This window comes from Suricata suricatta, chromosome 17, assembly GCF_006229205.1.
Source record: "Suricata suricatta isolate VVHF042 chromosome 17, meerkat_22Aug2017_6uvM2_HiC, whole genome shotgun sequence".
Classification (NCBI taxonomy): Eukaryota; Metazoa; Chordata; class Mammalia; order Carnivora; family Herpestidae; genus Suricata; species Suricata suricatta.
This window is the reverse complement of record NC_043716.1, coordinates 39,734,584-39,758,459: the sequence shown is the minus strand read 5'-3', so window position 1 is coordinate 39,758,459 and position 23,876 is coordinate 39,734,584. Positions and strand designations below refer to the sequence as shown.

At 53.6% G+C, this 23,876-nt stretch overlaps 1 protein-coding gene across 7 annotated transcripts; it reads left to right on the top strand.

Annotated features, from left to right (window-relative positions):
• Window positions 1-9,017: 9,017 nt before the first annotated feature.
• ETV4 (ETS variant 4) lies at window positions 9,018-23,876 on the top strand. 7 transcript variants are annotated; one of them, XM_029926895.1, is made up of 13 exons: window positions 9,018-9,180; window positions 9,752-9,862; window positions 10,045-10,138; window positions 10,359-10,406; window positions 17,296-17,349; window positions 18,577-18,703; window positions 19,128-19,289; window positions 19,530-19,798; window positions 21,639-21,713; window positions 21,850-21,918; window positions 22,068-22,240; window positions 22,492-22,593; window positions 22,966-23,876. In XM_029926895.1, the coding sequence occupies exons 2-13, from the start codon at window positions 9,803-9,805 to the stop codon at window positions 23,188-23,190; spliced, it is 1,458 nt and encodes a 485-aa protein (XP_029782755.1). In that variant the 5' UTR covers window positions 9,018-9,180; window positions 9,752-9,802; the 3' UTR covers window positions 23,191-23,876. The 7 variants fall into 7 exon arrangements, with proteins under 7 accessions (XP_029782755.1, XP_029782754.1, XP_029782759.1 ...); XM_029926894.1 differs by having other exon boundaries at window positions 9,719-9,862; XM_029926897.1 differs by lacking the exon at window positions 9,018-9,180 and adding an exon at window positions 9,462-9,627 and having other exon boundaries at window positions 19,146-19,289.

Sequence of the window (23,876 nt, the reverse complement as noted above, 5' to 3'; positions counted from 1 at the left end):
TAAACCCCCTACTTCTCTGCCCAAAAAAGGTGAAGTCCCTTAAACACCCCGACAGCCACAACAGACTGGGCTCTGGGGACCTCAGACCCAACTCCCTTAGAATCCAGATGAGCCTGGTCACCACTACCCAGTGAACGAGACAGGTCACCCCGTGAAGCTGGGCAAAACAGAACCGTGGCTGAGAGCTACAGAAGCACGCCCAAGGGAGCAGCAAGCAGGAGAAGTGGGAGGAATAGTCGGGACAGATTGAAAAGAGCCCTTGCCCCCCCACCCCCCCTAACACTGGTTTTCTTCTTCTCACCCTGGCCGCCAGAGCTGACTGACCTCCCCATAGGAGTTCTCAGGTGACTGGGACTCCACCCCACCCACCACCCACCACCAGGGTCCTTGACCCCAAAGCTAGCCCACAGGACGTGCTGCCTATCCAACATCAGCCCATGCCCAGAGAGCCCGAAGTGGAGGAGGCAGTGGAGTGAGGGTGTAGGAAAAGGGGGCGGCCCCGTGTGCGCGCGCACAGGCAGGAATGTGCACAGACATACAAGGAGAGACTGGAAAATGGCTTATCCTGTGAACTTGGCATTTACTACACATTATCTCTAGGCCTCACACTCATATAAGGTCATTGAAATCAAGAGCCAAGGGAGATCTTAATATCCCCATTGTACAGATGAGGATACTGAGGTTCAAAGAGATTCCTTGACTCACGCAGATGACGAAGCCAGTCAGAGGCACAACCAGGATTTGGATCTGGGCTTATCTCTTGCCCATGCCGGTAACCCCAGAGTCAGTCCCTGACTGTGCCTAGGGCTCCAGCAAAACAGACGGGCCACATATTTTCCCTTTATGTTTTCTTTTTAATTCTTAATGTTTATTTATTTCTGAGAGAGAGATAGAGTGCGAGTAGGGGAGAGGCAGGGAAGGAGGGAGACACAGAATGTGAAGCAGGCTCCAGGCTCTGGGCTGTCAGCACAGAGCCCGATGCAGGGCTCGAACCCATAAGCCATGAGATCATGACCTGGACTGAAGTCGGACACTTAACCGATTGAGCCACCCAGCCACCCCTCATTTTTTTCTTTTATGCTTTGGTATTAGTGGTCAGAATAAAAATCCAATCTTGTCTGAACTGCCTCTAAATTATTCCCTGCTTTCTATTGGTTGTATTTTTAACTGTTTGGCAGGTGGGACAAGGGACACAAGCCTTGTATCCGAACAATACACGGAGTGACCCCCAGAAGTTCTGGTCCTGATGCACACACACTACTGTTTCTCTGGCTGGGCCAGGCTCTGTGGGGATGAAGTTCTTTTGGCTGGTGACACACTCAGGCCTCCGTACTCACAATTCCACACCACTTGCGCAAACAAAGGAGAGGAGATTAATGTATGTGTGTGAGGTCTGTATTTGCCATATGTCTATATCTGTGTGATCCGGGTCACCAAGAACACACAAGAAAGTGAACACGTTGGCCACCTCTAGGAAGGCAAAATGGTTTGCCAGGACAGTGATGATAAAATCTCACCAGAGAAGGGCACCTGGGTGGCTCAGGTGGTTAGGTTAAGCGTCCGACGACTTCGGCTCAGACCATAATCTCACAGTTCACAGGTTCGAGCCCCACATCAGGCCCTGTGCTGACAGCTCAGAGCCTGGAGCCTGCTTTGGAGTCTGTGTCTCCCTCTCTCTCTGCCCCTCCCCCACTTGTGCTCTGTCTCTCTCTCTGTCTCAAAAATAAATAAAAACATTAAAAAAAACTTTTTTAAATCCCACCAGAGGATATTATGTCTTTGGGATTTTGTACCATATGGATGTCTTACCTATTCAAAGAAATAAATAAATGCTTTACAATGTTTACAACCTCATTTTAGGAGAAAACAACAGAATTCAATAGCTTCTGTTTTCAACTCTGAAGATGTACCTGGGACACACACACACACACACACACACACACACACACACACAAAAACCCCACAAGGGTCTGGTCACTGCCTTGTAGTAATGCAGATGGAAAAATACAGAGAACCAAGTTAAAACCTCACCAAATGAAATTCATGCAGAATGAGGAAGTCAGAAAAGGGAGAAGGAGGGAAGTGGGCAGAGATGAGACCGGGTACCAGCTAGGGAGGCAGGGGAAAGGGGCTCCAGAGAGGCCAAGTCCCTCCCAGCAGGAGTTTGCACAGGGAGGGGGAGGGCTGGGGGGACGGAGATTTAAAGAGAGAGGAGCCCCACAAATGATTCCTGCCCTTGAGATCCACCAGTAAATGGAAACAGAAGAAGGAGGAGCCTCCGAGAACCAGCCCCTCACACATCACTGGGACTTCAGGGGACCCTTCGCCAATCTGGGACTTGGTTTCTTTGTCTATAAAATGAAGGGTTTGGCCCAGAAAGATCTCCAGGTGCCTCGCAGCTCTAATATTCTCTGATTTGATGACTGCAGCCTCTGCAAACATGCATAAAATAGATTAGTTTTAAGCAGTAGTAAAAACAAAACTGAAAATCAGATTTATCATTTTAATTAAATATACTTTACATTCTCAATTTCTAGGGAGCAAAATGCTACCCCCCCCCATCAGTTTTCCCTTTGCAGGAGACATTCATGTCTGATGCGCAATTTAAGAAAATGCCGAACCACCCCCTAAGAAGATCCACAATTAACAAGACCCTAATAGGTATTTCTTTTCAGGACCATGGGACTCGTGGGAGGGGAGGGGAGGGGAGAACATAAAACGGAAATGTCAGGGAGGGGAGGGTCAGGTGGGGTCAGGGTGCGGAGGACTAGGGACCTGCTGCTAAGAACTACTTGCTTTTGTCTCCAGTCTTCTCTCTCTTCTCAGACGCGGTAGCTGCTCTTGGAGCTGGGTGGAGCTTGGATGGAAATCGGGAGCTAGGAGTTTGGCCCCCACCCCTGATGACAAAAGCGAATCGCTCTCTGAACTTTAAAGTGCTCGACTCTAAAATGGACCTAAAAATACCAATTGCAAGGAGTGCTGGGCAAAGGTAAGATAACATGTCTGAGAAGGCTTAGGAAAACAATAAAGTGTAAGGCGTGTGTGCAAACACCATATTTTAGAAATTCAAATCGGAATTCTGAATGTCTGGACCCCCCCCCCGCCCCCCCGTCAGGTATTGTGTCTTCTCAGCAGGCGCCCCCCTACCGTCCTTCCTCTCGCCACATAGTTTCTCCACCCAGGCACTTTGTTCCCACCAAGAGAGAAGAAAGCCTGGCTTCACCCAGAGAGAGGGTCATTTCCTGGGCTCTGGACTCCGTGGTCCCAGACCGTAAATTAACAAATGTGACTGTAAATTGCCAGATAAATCTGGGCTGCGGTCACCGGCTGGCGGGACAGACGAGGATCAACAGGAAAAGTAAATCTACAGCAGGAGCTCCCTGAGTCACAGTGAAGCCATAGGATGCCTCAGGGGCGGCCAGGGGCTGGGGGCAACCGAAGAGTTTCGGTTTCGGAAAATAAGAACACTCAGCAATAAAACCGGGGATCCCTTCCACTCTAACCCCCCAAAACAGTCCAGAATGAGTCGAGGACCCAGGCTTCTTGCCACGCCTTAAGGATTTGGGGCATCCCCTCGGTTGCCCATTATTCCTGATGACAAAGAGCAAATATAGACACTCTGAGAGAGACTAAGTGAAATAAACGATGTTTAATCTTTCAGAGGAGAAACTGCCTTCCTTTGGTAGAGCCCCGCCCAGCAGGAGCTGGGACCATTCATAATTCAAGTCTGCACGTAATTAAAAAGGGGAGCTTTCTGGACTCTGCTCAACTGGCACCATTTCCATTCTAATCCTTCAGGGTGCTGACATTTGTCTGTTTGTCTCTCTGTGACAAAAAGCGGAGTAGAAATCAAAAGAAGAAAAAAAAAATCTTTCCTGAAGCTCTCAGACAGGGCCTGAACTTGAGCTGGGGCATTCAGCCTGTAAGTAGAGGGTTGAAAGCTAAGTTAATGGGGGAAGAGACAGAACAGGACAAGGAAGGTTCTGCATGCCAGGGGAGTCCCAAACGGCCGCAGGGATCAAATAGGAAAAGCTGAAGTACCAGCACCTCTAAAAATAAACATTACTCTCCTAAGGGTACCCTTGGTCTCTCTTGGGCCTTCAGACTCTTCCCAGTATTAGGCTCAAGCTTTCTTCTTGGGATAATATTCCAGATGAAAGGAGCACATGTGTATTCAGCCTTGTTTAAAAATATTGAAATGCTAGGAGCCCCAGGAGGGCTCAGTCGGTTAAGCAGTTAAGGGTCCCACTTGGGCTCAGGTCATGATCTTGTGAATTCAAGCCCTGCATGAGGCTCTTTACCGCCAGTGCAGAGCCTGCTTCGGATCCTTTGTCTCCCACTCTGTCCCTCCCTCCCCTGCTCGCCTATGTGTGTGTGTATGCGCGCTCTCTCACAAATAAATAATAATTTAAAATGATTATTAAAAAGTTAGAAAATAATAATAAAATATTGAAATGCTAGGGGCGCCTGAGTGGCTCAGTCAGTAGAGCACATGACCCTTGATCTCAGGGTTGTGAGCTTGAACCCCACATTGGGTGTAAAGCGTCGAGCTTACTTGAAAATACATTTAAATACGATTCATTGGGTTTCTGACAAGTTCTTATACAGCTGCTTCAAAACGCGGCTTCCCAGGAGGAATCCTAAAATCAGTTCCTCCCAGGGATTGGCTTGGCCCCAAGGAGGTCACTGTGTCCATCCCTCTACTCCTGAGAATATCGCAGCTGCCACACTCAGATGAGGGTCCCGGAGACCTGGAACCTCCCACCTCAGATTCCAGACTTCAGGCTGGCGTTGATCACCTTCTATTTTTTTTCTTAATCTTTATTTTTGAGAGAGACAGAGACAGAGTGTGAGCAGGGGAGGGGCAGAGAGAGAGGGAGACACAGAATCCTGGCTCTGAGCCGGACTCGGAGCTCAAATCCACAAATCTTGAGATCATGACCTGAGTCAAAGTCAGATGCTTAACTGACTGAGCCCCCAGGTGCCCCTCAACCATTTTTAAGGTAACATATATTGACAAGATATTTGTAAAGATATCTACAATGAAAGACATTAACACAATGGTTTTTTTTATGTTTATTTCTGAGAGAGAGAGAGAGAGAGAGAGAGAGAGTGTGTGTGTGTGTGTGTGTGCAAGCATGAGGGAGCAGGGAAGGGCAGAGAGAGATCTGGAGCGGATTCTGCGCTGAGATCAGAGAGTCTGACCTGAGCTCGAACACACGAACCATGAGATAATGACCTGAGCCAAAGTAAGATACTGAATCAACTGAGCTACCCAGGTACCCCAGGTGGCTCTTAACCTGGAGGTGGAGGAGGTGGGGGAACCAGAGACCTGCTCTTTGAGGACCCTGCTGAAAGCCATGGCCCCTCTCAGCAAAGTGCCCCCACACACCCACGCAGCTAGCCGGCCTGGGTGGGTGGCGTGTCCACGGACCACGGCTTTAGAACCCCTGTGCTTTGGAGGGATCAATGTGAGCGCAGGAGAAATGTGAATCAAGGACACAAGGATGCCCACGAGTGGTATTTTGTTTTTGGTGGTCCTGACCCACCAGCCTGTGGGGAAGACGCCATGACTCCCCACTCCTACTGCCTGCCTTTGTTCTCTGGTTCATTCCCCCTGGTGATGGCTCGAGTCTGGGAGACACTAAAGGGACATGGGACACCCGTTGACCTGTTTATCTCATCCATCTGGCCTTACAGAGCTGTCTCCCTGGGTTACCTTCTGAGGTCCACCCCTTATGCCCGTGAGACTCTAACGGAGCTCTTCCAAACACTGAGGAAGCCAGGCCTTTGATAACATTTGTGTCCACCCCTGACAGTCAGGCTGAACAGATCACCCAGCGGCAACCCCCCCAACCCCCCACGACATTCTCTGAATGCCCTGGCTTCTCTGACGGCTCTGGGGCTTCCGGGTCTGAGCCAAGTGCCTCTCTTCTCATTCAGGGTTCAGCCCAGCTCTCGGAACAAGCCCCGGCTGCATGTATATGAACATCTGCAGATCTAAAAAACCCACACTGAACTTTTATAACTTACACTCCTGGGAAACAGGTCAGAGAAAGAAACATTTACCTGGGCAACCCCCTCCCAAGGCGTGTTGGGGGCGTTCCAGGGAGCATGTGGTGCTTTGTCCCCCCAAGAGGGGACTGTGAACATCCTTCAACTGAGTGTGTTCACGTGTCTGTGTCCTGGCTCCGGAGAGTCCTCCCACCAGCCTGTTGTGTGTTCCCCAAAGCATAGTCTCTGTGACAAAGAATCTGTTTTCAGTGTCCTCGGTCTGTGGAGTAGACCCTTTGTGTCGATGTGCGTTTGCAAGGTCTCAAATTCCTCATTTGTAAAAGGGAGAAGGCACCTCACAGGAGCACTGTGAAGGTTGTAGAGTTAATGCAGGTCAAGCACTGGACATGCCCAGGAAACATTGCTTATGGTGATGTGATTTCCAACAGAAACCTCCAGCCCCTCTATTCCTTCCTTTCCCGAACTATCTTAAGCCCTGGAAGAGACTCGAATGCTCCCCTTGGAGTTGTCACTGTTCGGAGCCTGGGTGTTGAAACAAGCCAGGCGACAACAGTGACAACAGCAGTGGTATTTCCTCTCACTAAGTCAGCCTGCTAAGCCAGAGCCAGAGGAAGGGCAGGGGGGTGGGGATGGCTCTCAGCCGGGACCCCAGATGGGGAACAGAAAGAACACACTCACTCTCCAGAGAGCACGGGACCTTCCAGAGAAATGCAAGAGCTCAGAACCAGAGAGCCCCCCTCAGAGAGCCCCTGCCTGGAGTGCCTGCTCTGGGACCCACAGGAATCTTCTTCATTGTCATAGAGACTCCATCAGAGCTGCCTTCCAGGAAGAATCCTCCGTCGTCCTCCTCCCCCACTGCTTTAGGCCCTAAGACACAAACTCCTCCCTAAGCTGGTTCCATCCAGCCCAAAGCTGGGATTTGCTTGGGCTTGTCTCTCCTTCTTTGGCAGGGTTCCTGCTCAGCTCGATTAGTTTGGTCTTGATTGCACCTATTCCCTGAACCAGTATTTCACGGGACTCTCACAAGCATGAAGCAGGCTGGGAGAGGATTTTAAGAGCCTGATGAGACCTCCTCAGGACCTGGGAATAGTTGCTTGGAGAAAACAGAGAGAAGTTTATTTTCATTTGCCCACAATGATCTCCTGGAATGAGTACTAAATAAAATAAGTAGCCCTAGGTGCTAGAGGTTTGGCGTGCTAGTCTGAGTTCTAACCCTGACCAGCCGAAAGAGCTTACAGGTATCACTCCTTTCTCTGAAACTCTATTGCCTCACCTGTAACGTAGGTGTTAAATTAGATGAATTTTGTGGTTTGTTTTAAAGAAACCCTACTGCCAACGTGGGGCTCAAACTCCCAACCCAGAGATCAAGAGCTTCATGCTCTACCTACTGAACCAGCTAAGTCCCCCAGGTAAGATGAATTTTGAAAGCAGACCCAACTGGCCTGGGGTTCAGCTAGTCTCTTGAATATATCACAAATAGGCAGGGGGCAAAAACAGGCACTCCTTTTTTTTTAATTTTTAAAAAATGTTTATATTTTATTAACATTTTTTAACATTAACATTAATATATTTTTTGAGAGAGAGAGAGAGAGACAGAGAGAGAGAGAGAGACGGAGCATGAGCAAGGAAGGGGCAGGGAGAGAGGGAGACCCAGAATCTGAAACAGGCTCCAGGCTTGGAGCTGTCAGCACAGAGCCTGATGTGGGGCTCAAACTCCCAAACCGTGAGATCATGACCTGAGCCAAAGTCAGATACTTAACCAACTGAGCCACCCAGGTGCCCCCCCCTCAGGCACTCCTTAAAGGAATGTATGCTCTGTAAACCCAGAGATTTTCTCAGAAAGAAGGCCTGGGTGGCTTCAAGTCCTGTGTACCCCCAGGGCTATAGCCTAAACAGCCCAGCTCTTAATCAGGAGTGTCTGTCACAGCTGCCTCCCTGGCACCCGGAATTGTGTCTGGCACAATAAAGGTTTATTGAATGAATTGGTGAATGATTAAGGAACAGAGACTATAGCCAGCTTTTTGGCTAAACTGAAACCAGTCCTACCCCCAGGTCATCAGATGTCTTGAGGCTTTTCTCCCTAAAACTCTAGGTTTGCTCTCAGGATAAGGGGAAAGGTAGCTCTAAGGGAACTGCACTCTCCAAAGTCCACGCTTGCGACCTCTGGTTTCTGCTGCAGTCAACAGAAAGTGGGTCACAGAACAGCTCAGCAGAGCAGACCCTTGAGGAAAAGCCCGGATTCCGTGGTAACTTACATTTATTGAGGGCCTACTGTGTATCAGCTGTTGTCACAAAGCTTTAACTCATTTAACGGTGGTCTCAAAACGCTGTACAGGCGAAGGTGGGGATTGGGGGCTGTAAGCCCCAGCTGCACTGAGTGACCGAGGCCAAGTCACCACCCTCACTGAGTTTTCATTCTCAATCTCTGTAAAGTGGAAACAATAGAATCGCTTCGCCAGATTATGGGAATGAAGTGAGCACGTGGAAGCGGAGTGCTTCATAAATGCTCGTTATTACTGTTCCTCTGGGCACATGTCCGCTCGCCTCCCTGCAGGGCGCACACACAGGCATGTTCACACTCCCACGTACACGCAGATGCAGAGACGTGTGCAGACGCCTGCCGGGCCATCCCGAGGAGCTCGCCGAGCCTCACGCCCTGGGACACCGCGGAACCCTGCTGTGAAGCCTTCGGGTCCTCCGCTTCGCTCCCTTTCTCTCGGCTCTTTATGAATGAACTCCGGCCGCTGAGGAGTTTATTTTTTTATGAATGGGAGCCCGGGCCGTGAATGAAGCCGGGAGCCAGCCCCTGCATCCTGATTGGGCCCCGCGTCTGGGAAACTCCGCCCCGCACGGCTCGGCCGGGCGAGTCTCCGGATTGGCGGGCGTGCCCGACCCTGGGGTTTCATTCACAAAAGTCAATGAAACAAAGGGAACGGGGTTGGGGGGGTGGGGGTTGGTGAGAGAGCCGAGGCCGAGGCAAAGGAAATGCACCAATCAGCGGCTCCCCCGGGCTCACAACTGTCGGCGGCGCCGGGAAAACTAGCGGGTGTGCGGGGGACCCAGGGCCGGGGCTGCCTAGCTCCAGCCTAGCCCCGCGGCCCTCGGTGAGGCCCCGGGGCGAGCTCTCGACCCCCCGGGGCTCCAACCCGGACGCCCCGGCCTTAGGTGAGGCTGCGGGAGGGGGAGGGAGGGAGAGCGTCTGTGACTCCTCGCCTCGTCGCCAACACACGCTGCACTCTTTAACCGCCGCCTCCGCTGATTCTAGGGCAAGGGGGTGGGAGGCGCTGGGATTCCGGGTTGGAGGGGGCGCGGGAGTTGTGGGCGTGCGAATGGTGAGCGCCTCACCCGCTGCTCCGAGCGCGAGCGCGCGCGCGCGCACACACACACACACACACACACACACACACGCACACATACACACACACACACACACACACACACACACACACACACACACACACGTCTTATGTAACCGAGCTTGGGCAGAGCAGGGCTGCAGAAAGCAGCCGAAACGCCGAGCCCGGCTCCCAGGAGCAGGTGGGACCTCCTTTTGAGGGAGGGGGTGTGGTGGCGGAGCTCAGCTCGGCAGGCGGAAACCTCCCCATCGCCTGAGTGAGTCGGAGAAGTTTTGCTGTCGGACCCAGAGCCTCGGGACTGCCCCTCCCTGCTGCCCTTACCCACCCCCACCCCAATGCCTTCCCAGGACGGTGTGCGAACGCAGCCCCCCCGCCCCCAGGTCTCTGCCCCCGCGCGGGGCCCTGGCCGTGCGGCCGGAGGGAGCGGCCGGATGGAGCGGAGGATGAAAGGCGGATACTTGGACCAGCAAGTGCCCTACACCTTCTGCAGCGTGAGCGCCGCGCCGGCCTCCACGCCCGCCCCCCTCCCTGCACCCCGCCCCACAGCCCCTTCCCCGCGGCCCCAAGGGGGTCCAGCGCCGACCGGCCCCTGTGTCACCCCGGGACCCCAGCCCCGCCCCCCAGCCCCAGGGGCCTCGGGGTGACTCGGGGGCATTCTTCCCCCTCCCCGCAGAAATCGCCCGGAAATGGGAGCTTGCGCGAAGCGCTGATGGTCCCGCAGGGGAAGCTCATGGACCCGGGTTCCCTGCCACCCCACGACTCCGAAGGTAAAGAGCCGGAGAGACAAATCGTAACCCTCCCCACCTCACACACCCCGAGGGCCAATCGTGGAGCCCCCTCGTTTCCCAAGAGTCCCCTCCAAGGGACTCTGATCATTCTTGGACACTTACCACCAAGGGGGGAGGGCCACCCGGCTTGCTAGTGTTCCCTCCCCTCTCGCCATCACCTCCACCTCACCTTCTCCAATTCCATTATTCACCCCCTCAGATCTCTTCCAGGATCTCAGCCACTTCCAGGAGACGTGGCTCGCTGAAGGTGAGTAGTTTTGTGACTTTTTTTCTATTATTGGGGTGAGGGATTCTCTGGAATTGGTATTCCAACCTAACCCACTTCTCTCTACCAGCCTCAAGGAGCTCTCCAAGCACCCCCTCCCCCGTCTTCAATTCCTACTCCCCGCTTTCCCCAGCGCCCAGTGTGGACACTTATATTGATATTTATTTTCTCTGCCCTGAGCCAGGCTTGTGTAACTAGGCCTGGGGATGAATCAGACCATTGTGTGGGGTATTTGCTTATTTGAATGGAACTTGGCCCCAGGCCCATTTTCCTGGTTGAAATTTTCATTTGCAAAGTTTGTTTGGCAGCAGACACCAGGCCAAGGTGTGTGTTGGTGTGCTGGGGGGGGGGGTGTCGGGGGGAGCACCTAAGCGACAGGAGGACGAGGAGAAAGAGCAATTCATTTTTGTAACCTGTGTTCTGGAGTTGCCAAAACATTGATTTTCACCTCCCTTGGTTTCTCCTTTTCCAACCCCCAGTGCTAAACAATTTACTGTCTGAGCCAAAAGCACAACAAAAGTTTAAATAATTCTTTTTTGCAGCACTTTGGCGGAGATTGCTCAGGGCTTCCCCCCAAACAGCCCTGATTGTAATTCTGATGGTGTGTGATCCTCCCTCCTCCTTCCCTCCTGAATACCTCTGCCCTAGGCAAATTCCCCCTGCTTTGGCTACGGTGTTTGCCGAGGGGTTAGCTACAAGTTGCCTGGGGAGGGGCCAGGAGCTGGGCTTTATCCGGGTAGGGCGGTGTGTTCTGAGTGTTTTGTGGTTGGATCCACTGGTGCGTTTTGGTGGGGCCTCAGGGTGTCGCTGGTGGGGTGGCAGGTAGAAGGCTTATGGTGTTTACACAGTCTCTGAAAGGGAAGGGTTAATACCCCCATCTTAGGGTCCTTTTATTTTAACCCTCTGAAAACCGAGAAAACACTGCCACTGGGAACCCCTTTCTAAGCCCTTTGCTTTAAGATCTTGCCATCCTTCCACCTGGGTATCTTCGGTGATTTTTTTTAGGCTTAAACCCAGCTCCTCTGGAACCATCTTTAAAAGTTTGAGATAAAAGGGAAAGACCCCTGACTGGATCCTTGGAGTGACACTGTCTGTCTTGACTACCATGGTACCCCAAAAATACGTGTATTAGCGAAACGACTATTTAGCACGGAGGAAACACTCAAGACGTTTTGTAGAATTTGTGGCCGAATGGCTGCATGGGTGCTAGAGGGATCTGGGCCGTTACACACATCTTCTCCAACTGCAAGCCCCACGTGCCCAGCCCTGAGTTACAACCAGAGTATGCCCAGTTGGCCCATCCTCCTCCCAAGGTTCCGAAGCTGGGCTGGAGCTGAAGAACGCAGGGGTGTCCGTTTCCACGGTCTCTCAAAGACTTCCTTTCCCAATGCCTGATTTCTGTCTGGCTATGCCAGGCTTCTTGTCTGTCTTCGGAGGGTCCCTGTGCTCGCCACAGTGGGCAGCTCCCAGGGCTGTGATGTAGGGGTAGGCTCAGAGGTTGGCATTTTGGCAGCAGCGGGTCCATTTGTGCCTGGTTCTGGAATGGGAAGGGAAGGAAAACGTTCTCTCAACCTTGGAAGCCCCACCCCTTGGTGGTGGGGGTCTAGAGATGGTGCATGTGTCAGCGTGAGGGCGAGTGTGTGTGTTCCCGTGCTGCTGCCCTGGGAGTCCCTGTACGTTTCAATCCAGTGGGTGGGGAGGTGGGGGTGGGGATCTCCTTGGTTCCCTCTCCTTCCTTCTGAGGGAGCAGTTCAGGCTCCCAGTTGGCGATGGATGGCCAGGCCTGAGAGGGGGATGCTGAGGCCACTCGCTCCTTCTCACTCTCTCTGCGGAGACAGATGCAGCTGCCGGGGCCTTGTCCCCCTGCACCATCCCAGCACCACCCCAGCCTTCTCTCCTGCCTCTTCCCGCCAGGTCAGTGACTCCCGAAGCCCAGGGGGAGCTTTGGGGTGGTAGGGAGGGGTCTAGCTTCTTTGGAAACTTGCCAGTGGTAGGGTGCGTCAGGAGGAGTGGGGCCTGGAGCCTAACCTCCCCCTCACAAGTTGGATTTTTTTTAAAGCCCCCAATTTGGAGAGAAGCAGTGAGTCCTAGTAGTGTGGGTGGGGCTGTGAAAAATTCAGGAGGTGCCAGGTTGGGTCCATGAGGATGTGGTTGTGGGTTCACGCTGGCATCCGGAATTATTTAGGGGTGAGAGTGAGTGGGGCTCTGCCTCTTTGGGTTTGAGGTTTTTCTAGACAGTAGCGGGGAGGGGGGGCGGTGAAATAAGGCTAAGAGGGTGTGTCTGTTTTTGGGGCGCCTGGTATCTGTTGAGTTGCTAGAAAAAGGATCAGGCTGCTGCAGGGAAACCCAGGTTCCGGCAGGCAGAGCCCAAGCTGTGTCTGGTTATGGTAAAAAATGTGCTGCTTCTGGTGGAAGGTTCCTTTCTGGGCTTGTCGGGAGCCTTCGGGAACCCTCAGGGACAATGACTTTGTTCTATTTGGTAGTAAGGAATGTTGAGGCTGGGTTATGTATGTCCTTTGTATAAGGCTGGGGTCTATAATGTAGTCTGTGGATTCTCAGCATCTGTGTGGGTAGGTTGTGGGGGTCCTTAAGTCCTCTGATATGGTGGGTAAAATTGTTAGGGGTGCACCATACACAAAGCAATGTGGATTTTTCTAGGAAGAGAAGATCCATAGCTTTTATGAGATTCTTAAAGGGGTGGGTCTGTCCTCCTCTTTTCAGAAGGTTTACGGGTCCCAAATCTTCCTCCAAGTTCTCCGGTCCCTTTGCCCTTTGGTTTTCCCCCTTCATTTTTGCAAGTCCAAAGAGAGACCCTAGTGTGTGAAGGGTGTGCACGGAGGATGTGTTTCACCCGTGTGCTGCCGTAGAGTAAAAGGACTTAGGGTGTGTGTGAATCTGTGTATGCACGCTGATACCTCAGCACGTCTGTGGAGCAAGATGGGGTTAATCCCCTCCTTCAGGTTTTCCTAGCTACAATGCCTCCTTCTACATCTTTCTGTCTCCTCCCCTTCCAGAAGGCTCTTGGGGACAAATGTCCCTCCATAGATAGAGAACTGGTTCCTTCCAGTGCAGAGGCTACCAGGGTGGGGGCAGGGTAAGGGTGAGCGACAAAGCCAGTGGTGACACAGTGGAGCAGAAGCCCCAGAGAATGCCTCCCCCCTCTTCTCCTGGAACTCCTAAAGAGGCCCCTTCACTCTGTGATTGCGCCCCAGGAAGGGGAGAAGGTGACGGGGCGTATATGGTGTAGGTAGGTGGCTAACCTGGGGTGAGCTTAAGCTGCTGGGCTGTTTTAACCGGGTTCTCTTGGAGCCCAGCCTGGGAGGTGCCCAAGCCCCTTTTCGTCTACTGACCCCCATATTGGAGGGACGATGCCTAAAATTCTCTCTCTCTGCCATTATGCTGGTGTGGCACTTTTTCCATCCTCTCCGTAATCATCTGCCATGTTCCCGAGCAGATAGACTCCACCTCCGTGCCAGGATGGAGTTAGGGGTAGACCCTGGCACACCAGCTTGGCAGCCAAAACTCAGCCGAGTCAACAAATAAATAAAATGGCATATACGCAAGACCAAATACGGTAATGAGAAATTCTCCTGCTCTCTAGGAACTCAGGGCTCAGGGTGACTGTGCCTATTTCTATCCCTGTGGACAGTCTCTGATTGAGGCCCTCTCCTATCCCTTTGGTTCGAGAAGCCAGTGTTCTGGGGAGGAGCCAAGAAGAGACTGGGGTTTACACCACAGCCCATTTTTGCTTTGGCCGATTTCTCCTGGCCTTGGGAAGAGGGTGGCATCTCTTTTGGGGTATGGGCTGTGTGCTGGGGGGGAGGGGCCTCCCCTGGGACAGCTGTGGAAGGAGGGGGTTCAGGTCAAACCTTCGGGCCTGAGGTGGGAGGAAAGGCAAGATGACCCCTAGGGCTCTCTAGAGTCATGTGAACTGGTCTGTGGCTTGTGACGCCACCAGGAGATGCCCCCAGCCCATTACCTCAGTGGAAACTGGCAGTTAATGAAGCCCCAAAGGGGGCCCAGAATGCGTCAGCCTCCCCCATGCTCTGCAGCTCCCCTGCCCTCGGGACCCTCCTTGCCTAGGTAGCAGGGATGGGAATGTCGCTTATCCTGCTCCACACCCCCATACTGTTGACTTTGGGGGTATCGCTGGTGGCTGGGCCAGAGGGCACATCCGGGATGAACTTGGGCAAGTTTTGCCCCTTCCCTTTATCTAGTGTTTCCCAAACCTGCCTTGCTCTTTTTTTTTTTTTCTTTGACAGAGAGAGCGAGAGCGTGAGCGTGGTGGCGGGGGAAGCAGGGGATGGGGGAAGGGAGAGAATCTCAAGCAGGCTCTATACTCAAGTGTAGACACTCAAAAAGGGGCTCTATCTCCCGAGAAGGTGAGGTGCCCCACAAACTTGCCCATTCTTAAGGGCCACCAGGGGTGCTTGTTAAAAGTACGGGTGCCTGGGCTTCAACCCCTGCCTATGGAACTAGATTCTCCAGGGTGGGGACCGGGAGTGTGTGTATGTGTTTCAGTAAACTTTATACCCAACATGGGGCTCAAACTTACCACCTCCAGACCAAGAGTTGCATGCTCCACCCTTGCTTCAGCCAGGAGCCCCGGGACTGGGTACTCTTTTTTTCTTTTTCTTTTTTCATTGTATTTATTTGAGATAGAACAGGAATGCGGGGCAGAGGGAGAGAGAGAGAGAATCTCAAGAAGCCTCTACACTCAGTGGGGAACCCAACGCGGAACTTGATCCCACAACCCTGGGATCATGAACTGAGCCAAAATCAAGAGTCAGATGCTCTAGGGACAGAGCCATGCAGGCGCCCCCGGAATATGTACTTTTAACATTGCCCTGGGGATTCTTGGTTTGGGTCAGTTTGCAGATGGTTGGCCTTTGTGCCTTAGCGGTGCTCCTGAACTGATACACCCTGCCTGTGTGTTTTGCATGTCCTACCCATTTATTTGATCACTTTGGAATAGTTTCCTGCTGACTTCTGAGTTCTTCAGCTGCTGGTGGCTTCTGATTCTTAAACCCTTCAATCCAATCCTTCTGTCAAGATGTCAGCTATCTAGGGGCACCTGGGTGGCTCAGTCGGTTAAGCATCCAACTTTGGCTCAGGTCATGATCTCACGGCTCATGGGTTCGAGCCCCATGTCAGGCTCTGGGCTGACAGCTCAGAGCCTGGAGCCTGCTTCGGATTCTGTGTCTCCCTCTCCCTCTGCCCCTTCCCTGTTTGCTCTTTTTCTCTCTCAAAATATAAACATTAAAAAACATTTTTTAAAGATGTCAACTATCTATAAACATATCTTAAGATACTTGGTACATCTGATATTCAAAGCAAGTTGGTGAAAAATCCTCCTGCCAAGCAATTGATAACAGCCTAAAGCATCCCTTGTGAGATGTGCTCCCTCTGGAGAGCACCTGCCTCTATTAAAGTTGTCCTATGTTGTGGGGGGAGGGGGAGGTCATCAGGGAGAGGGAAGAGCTGATTGGTTAGGATCTTTGCCACTCTTGCTCCCAAGTCCACAGTGCCAGCTCCCACCAACTGGGGATGGGATCGAGGTATATTTATTCACATAGTCAACAAATAAAGCAGTAAGTGTCTATTCTTAGCCAGACCCTGTTTTCTGGAGGCTGGGAATCATGAAGACAGATAAAGCAAGCCCCTGCCCTCAATGAGCTTCACTTTCAGGTAGAGAAGGTGGACAACAAACACATAAATGTAAATAAATGAAAGAGATGCAAATAAATGCAGCCAATGCCTCCGGCTGGGTAGCCATACATGCTAGGGCAAAAATAAACAAGGGATGCGATGGGGAGCCGAGAGAGACCACTTCATTGTGGATGGTCCGAGAAGGCCTCTGAGGAAGTGACAAACTGAGGCCGTCTCCTCCTGCCCTTTGTCCTTCCCAGCCATTCTCCATCTGGCTGTTTTCTCCATCAGTTTCCCCCTTGTCCACTCTGAGATCAATCTTCTTGGCTTCCACCACCACTTCACCATTGAGGCACTCTCTCCCTGGACTATCAGGAAGTTCTTCTTGGTGTCTACCCCTTCCCATCTCTGCTTTGACTATTCTGGAGGGAGGGACCCCGCTATATGCCCACCTGAAGGTGTTGGAGATGCCAGGGTAAGAACTAGAAATTAAAGCTCCAGCTTTAATTCCAATATCCAGGTTGAAGGTCATGGGTGAACTGCTGTTCTATTGCTGCCCAATCCCCAACCCCAGCTTCGCCCACACTGGAACCCTGGGAGGGCTTCTCAGACCTCCAAGCTCAGAAACCTTTCTCTTTGGCTGCCTGCTGAAGACGTGAGGCAAAGTGACCTGCCCGTGTCCCCAGCCACTTTCTCTCCCACAGTCCTCCTATGCACCTCTCTTGAACCACCTCCTTTCCTCTATTCCATCTTCTTTCCCAGGTTCTAGATTTCACCCAGGAGGCTGTAAAACACAGATTCCTGGGCCCAGTCCAGATGCAGAGTCTCCCCATGTTATTTCAGGTCCATAAGGATGTTCCTGCAATGCCTGCCCCTCCCTGGTCTGACTGCTTGGGAGCTCTGAGAGGGGCAGGGCTGCCTTCCCTTCAGGAAAATGGAGGGAATAAATACAAAGCATCTAGGAAAAGACTCTGGAATCTGCTCAGACAGGTTCTGGGAACTTGCAGCCTTCCAGGGTCTTCCAGGGTCTTAATGGAGCCTAGAGATGGAGGGCACTAGGACCTGGGGTGCGGTTGCCTTCTGTCCTAGGAAGGCTCTTTTTCCCCCTTGGGCTGGTGCTAATCTGCAAGGCTGCAATAATGGTGTCTCCCTGCAATAATAATGGGAGGTGCTGCCGTTGGTGGGGGGCACCCAGCCTCACCTCTGCCCTGTCTCTCTGCAGCCCAGGTACCGGACAGTGATGAGCAGTTTGTTCCTGATTTCCATTCAGAAAACTGTGAGTGGAGGGCCCTGGGTCAAGGGAGTGGGGGTAGGGGAGGGCAGGAAATGAGTCATAGGGGATAGAGAATCACAAAAGATCAACTTGTTCCCTCCTAAAGAAAAGGGAGAAGAACAGGGCTCCCCATTCTTGGGTTTGGACTCCAAGACCCAAGACGGTAACTGGGAGGTGAAGACCTTGGTCCAAATCCGGGCTTCCTCCAGCCCAGCTAGCTGTGTGACCTGCGAATGGATACTTCACCTCTCTGATCCTCCATTTCCCAGTTTCCAAAATTGAGGGGCTTGGACCAGTCCAGCAGGGTCCTATTCTACCTTTCTCCATTACTTTCATGCACCCAGGAGCAATTTGGCCCCGCCCTCAGGAGACACGGGGCAATGTCTGCAGATGTTTTTGGTTGTCACAACTGAGAGTGGGGTGCTACGGGCATCTAGCGGGTAGAGAGACCAGAGATGCTGCTAAACACCCAATAGTCCTCAAGACGGCCCCCCACAACAAAAATGGTGTGGCTCAAAGGTCAATAATGCACTGTCGAGAAGCCCTGCTTTACTGTTGGATACTCCAGTTTCTCAACTGTCTTCAATAAAATGAAACAGGGCACATATAATGGAAAGCGGCAGATAACAGAACAAGCCCCACACAGGAAGACAGACCCTCACATTTGCAGACTTGGAAGCAAATCTGGTCCGCAGACTTTGCAGCCTGGTGGCTGGGGTTTGCAGACCCAGCAGGGAACACGGGAGACTCCAGTGTTCTTCCCAGAGAATGAGGACCATGTGTTTAATGTTAGTCAGCTGACATGCAAGTGGGATCCTATCCAACCTCCACCAGAAAAAGAAAGGTTCTTTATAGCACCAAATAAGAAAACATTTCTCTCCCTTGGAATTTTCCAGGGCACTCAGGCAAACCACAGGCCTAACGTTGGAGGTGCTCTGTCCTCCTACAAAGGTGTTTTTTGGGGTGGTTGTATTAAGTGTTGGATTTTGGACCATTTCTTTGGTTAATATTGGACCTCAGCCCAACGTATAAAACTAGACATGGTGTCAACAGCCAAACTGTCCTTAAGACTGTCTGACCATGATTCTCTGAAAACTGAGACCCAGAGAGGGGCTGAGCCTGCGCGGGTCACCCAGCTGGCCCTCCAAGAGCAGAAGGTGTCGGGAGTTCGGCTGGCCTCTTCTGACCTGCTCTGGCCTTGTTCTGCCCCCCACCACCCCACCCCTGCAGTAGCCTTCCACAGCCCCCCCACCAGGATCAAGAAGGAGCCTCAGAGTCCCCGCACAGACCCCGCCCTGTCCTGCGGCAGGAAGCTGCCACTCCCCTACCACCATGGCGAGCAGTGCCTTTATTCCAGGTGAGCCCCAGCGTGGCCCTGGTGAAGGGCAGGGATGGAGGAAGGAGGGCCAAAGGCAGCAGATGAACTGCAACATAGACCACAGAAAGGATTGCTGAGCCCCTGTTAGGGAGCCCCATGGCTCAGGATTTCCTCTGAGGAAGCACGCAGCAGGGGTCTCAGGGCTGGGCAGAGCCTCTCCACCGGAGGAAGTCACTGGCCCACCCAGGGGAGAGGCGGAGAGGCTTCTCAGGATTCACAAAAGGAGAAATGAGTTCTCTTGGGGCCCCAGATCGCATGTCAAGCTGGGCCTTCCCCAGCACCCCCTACTCCTACTCAGTCCTCCTCCCCTGATCCCTGTGACTCACTTCCCTGGGGATAAAGGGTTCAAAGATGCTCGCCCAGCTTCTCTGCCCCCTCACCCCTGTCTCCCCCTCAACCCCAGTGCCTATGACCCCCCTAGACAAATCGCCATCAAGTCCCCTGCCCCCGGTGCCCCCGGACAGTCGCCCCTGCAGCCCTTCCCCCGGGCAGAACAACGGAGTTTCCTGAGGTCCTCCAGCACCTCCCAGCCCCACCCTGGCCACGGGTACGTCGGGGAGCCTAGGTAAGGAGGAGGCCAGGAGACGCACAGAACCTGTGGGCCTGGACCTCACCAGTTCTACCTCCATCCCTGAGTGTTCTCCACCTACCCTTAAGAGACCTAGTGTGGGGGGGAGGCAGGGAAGGGGTGATGTCGACACCCTACCCCCGACCCCCGTCCTGGTGCACAGAAACCAGAGCCCACTTTGCAAGGACCAGAAAGGCTCGCTCAAGTTAATCTCTTCTCCCCTCCTACCACACCCAGCTCTGTCTTCCAGCAACCCTTGGATATTTGCCACCCCTTCACATCCTCCCAGGGAGGGGGCCGGGAGCCCCTCTCGGCCCCCTACCCACACCAGCTGTCGGAGCCTTGCCCACCCTACCCCCAGCAGAGCTTCAAGCAGGAATACCTTGACCCCCTGTACGAACAGGCCGGCCAGCCGCCAGTGGGCCAGGGTGGCATCAGCGGGCACAGGTACCCAGGGGCGGGGGTGGTGATCAAACAGGAGCAGACGGACTTCGCCTACGACTCAGGTAAGACGTGCTCCCGGGGCAGGGCTGGTGGAGGAGTTTGGCGGGGATTGCCAGCAAGGGCGCCATGTGATCAAATGAACAGTTCCATGAAACTCAGAATGTCTCCCCAGTGTTTTACCACCCCCCACACCCGGTTACCAGTGCCTACACCCAACCCACCCAACCACCGAGTCCTTGCCCTCAGGCAGCTTGTGACTTCCTGGGAAAGTTGAGGCATTTCTTCCTGTTTCTCTTCAAGTGTTTGAGGTTATAATTACCTTACCGAGACCCAAGTGCTGGGCCAGGAGCATGAGCGTGTGGAGCTGGAGGACACAGAGATGGATAGGATGTCCCAGCCCCCACAGAAGCTTAAACGTATACACGGATTTGAGAGAAGAGAAATGCGAACCCGCAAAGAGCCGGGCTCAGAGTTCCCAAGTGGAACGCGGGGTGACTCTTCCGACCTCCGGGTTGATGGAGCTGGGTACCCAAGTAGGACTGCTAGTTCCACCTGGCTGTGCACAGGACTGAGATGCTCTCAGCCACGTTCATAAACAGCTAGAGTTCAAAGCCCCAAGTCCCCAGGAGGGCCATTCTCATTTAGGAGGGACCCAGAAAACCTGGGTTTCTATTACACCATCATCCCCCAAATTGGAGTTCATCTGCAAGCTTGTGTGAGAAAAAAATACTGAGGTTAGAGTAGGCTCAGAGCTGGCTAGAGCTTTCAAATTTCCCTTTTCCTAATGTCCAGGCTTTCAGGGGTAGGGGGATGAACCACACCTCCCCCCACCACCACCCAGAGCTGCCCCAGTGAGAACCAGAAAGGCACGCCTCTCCTCAAACCTGGGCTGAGTCTCGCCTGGCAGTGAGGTGGAGGAAGGAGGAGGGAAACGCTCCGGCTGCTGACCTTCAAAGGATGTAGACCGGAGGAGATCTGGTTACATGCCCTTGAACTCCTGCCCCTCCCCCTTCAGCTTCCTCTCAATGGAGTCAGGAATTCCATTCACAAAATGGAGGCATGAATGAGCCCACCCTCCCGCCTCCTCCCGGAGGTGTCAGGTTTCACCATCTCATTCATAGGTGGGAGTGGAGGTGGGGGAGGGCGGGAAGGGGCTGGGACTTGAACGGAGGCTTCACACAACCGCCTCCTCCAGGTAGAGTAGGGATATTTCCATCCCGGGAAGTGGAATGAAATGGGAGTGAATGTGCTCCGCTATCAGAAATGAAAAAACACGGCCCAGTGCCCACTGCCTTGTCCCCAGATACAGATGCATTCTGGCGTGCTCTTGCTCTCCACCTCCCTTCCTCTCTCTTTCCTTCCCTACCTACCTGCTGGTCTTTCCCCAGTCCCTGTCCTCCCTTTCCTCCCTCCCTAAACACACACACACACACACACACACACACACACACACACACACACACTCTCTCTCTCTCTCTCTCTCTCTCTCTCTCTCTCTCTCTCTCGGGGCTAGGAACCCGACCTGCTGACCGGAGGTTAGCCCATTCCAAGGGAGTGTTAGGCATGGACACTGAACCCTTTCCCCGGAGGTTCATCCCTCCCTTCCCTCCTCCCCCTAAACTCACAGGAAACAGCTGTTCCCTGGAATCTTGGGCCTTGTGCAACAGTTTGCCCGGCCCAGCTGCTGCCGGCCATGCCCTCTGGCCCAGACTTCAAGCTGAGAGTTTCAACCCTTACACTCCCTCTGGGTGAACTTGTCTTGGGATTTGGTGGTTGGCATGCAGCTGGGAAAAGAACCAGAATGCAGGCTGGCAGGAGGAAGTTCTCGAATGTGGGTAGGACGGCTGTCCCCATTGTAGCCCCCTGTAACATCATCCTGTCTTCTCTCCCCTCCTCTCCCAGATGTCCCTGGATGCACATCAATGTACCTTCACACAGAGGGTTTCTCCGGGCACTCTCCAGGTGATGGGGCCATGGGTAAGGCAGCCCCCTCCTCTCTGCCAAGCCCTCCAAGCTGGAGGAGGGGTTCCTGTGCAGGAGTCCCTCTGGACTCTCTGGAGGCTCATATCAATAAGCCCCCCATATCTGAGTGACCCCCAACTTTTTCCTCAAGGTTATGGCTATGAGAAACCTCTGCGACCATTCCCAGATGATGTCTGCGTTGTCCCTGAGAAATTTGAAGGTCAGAGAAGTGACTATTTATGAAAGGGTCAGGATCTTACCCATGCCTTCTGTGCGCCCCCCCGAGGATCACAGCACCACTGGGGAGGGGAGAAAGGGTTACTTGGAGCAAGAGCCACACACCTGACACCAGCTTTCTGTGTTCCCCAGGTGACATCAAGCAGGAAGGGGTCGGAGCCTTCCGAGAGGGACCCCCCTACCAGCGCCGGGGCGCCTTGCAACTATGGCAATTCCTGGTGGCCCTGCTGGATGACCCAACAAATGCCCACTTCATCGCTTGGACTGGCCGGGGGATGGAGTTCAAACTAATAGAGCCTGAGGAGGTGGGCCTCCCCATGTCCCCACCTCTCCTCCCAATGTGTCTGGGGCCTGGAGATCATAGAATCTGGGGATGTGGCACATGCCTGACCTGACCTGAATTCTGGTCAAACCTGCGTCTCTGGGCTGCTGCTTGGTCTGCAGGGCCAGCTTACTGTTTTGCACTAAGAATCTCAGGTGCTCTGTCTGACCTGCCCCCCATTTTTATCTGCTGAGCCAGCACCACCCTCCCAAACCTCTGTCCCGTTGTCCCCAGGTTGCCAGGCTCTGGGGCATCCAGAAGAACCGGCCGGCCATGAATTACGACAAACTGAGCCGCTCGCTCCGGTACTACTATGAAAAAGGCATCATGCAGAAGGTGAGGGGCCCAGGGCCGGGAGGCCGAGGGACAGTGGCGGTGGGAAGATGATGGGAGCGGGAGAACATTTCCTGGCAAGTTTGTGGGAGCAGCTGATGAACTGGTCAGAGGGAATGAGAAATCGTGGACAAGATTTCCCTCTCCCAAAAAAGTGCTAACCAGGAAGTGAAAAGCCCCAAGTGTGGAGCCACTGAGATTGGAGAACATGAACTATGCGGGGAGTCGGCTTCTCGGAGGGGCAGGCCTGGAAGAGAGGTGCGCCCCAGGCACACGTCTGCCGGGACCTGGTGCAGGGCTGCGACCCCTCCCCCCGCAACTCACATGCTGACCCGGAGGGAGCTCTAGGCTGACCCAGCCCCTTTCTTCCCACAGGTGGCTGGTGAGCGCTACGTGTACAAGTTCGTGTGTGAGCCCGAGGCCCTCTTCTCCCTGGCCTTCCCGGACAATCAGCGTCCAGCTCTCAAGGCCGAGTTTGACCGGCCAGTCAGTGAGGAGGACACAGTCCCTTTGTCCCACTTGGACGAGAGCCCTGCCTACCTCCCAGAGCTGGCCGGCCCTGCCCAGCCCTTTGGCCCTAAGGGTGGCTACTCCTACTAGCCCTGGCCGCTGTCCCCCTGCGGCCGGTGGGGCTGCCCTGTGTACATATGGATGAGTTTGGTGGTGGGGAAACCCTCACTCTGAAACCCGCAGATGTCTTTGGAGCAGATCCCCGCTGGCCCGCCAGTTGCCCCTGCCCAGGCTCTGAGCCGCTCATCAGAGTTGTTGGGAAGGAAAAGTGGACACCCTGCAAGTGCAAAGGTGGGGTCTAGAAGCTCCTCTGAGGGTGTCACCTCCAGCCTCTTCCCAGGTCCTGCATAGAGGCCCAAACCCCATCACAGAGAAAAGGAGACACCTCTCCCCCATCACAGAGAAAAGAGTTTGCTCTGTTCTGGGGGACAGAAGGAGCATTCCCACTTTATCCTTGTGGAGAAGGGTGCATTGAACCCCCCAGATCTCCCACGGGGGGCAGATGGAAGCCTGGATCCTGCACTCCACTCCAAGCTGTGACCCCGGCGGGTCCTGCTTGTCCATTCTTGGTGCTCTGTGTTTCCAGAGGCAGGGGGAGGCTGGAGTCAGGAATTTGGGGTGGGGGAGGGGCTGCAGGGTGGAGGCAGGGAGGCCTGGGTTCCTGTTCCTAGGGCCCCGTTGCCTCTTTTCTGCCTTTTCCTAGGCCCTGGCCTGGGATTCCATCCCCACCTCCACCACGTCTGCCAGACCCCAATAAAGGCCCCTGCTTCTCCTTA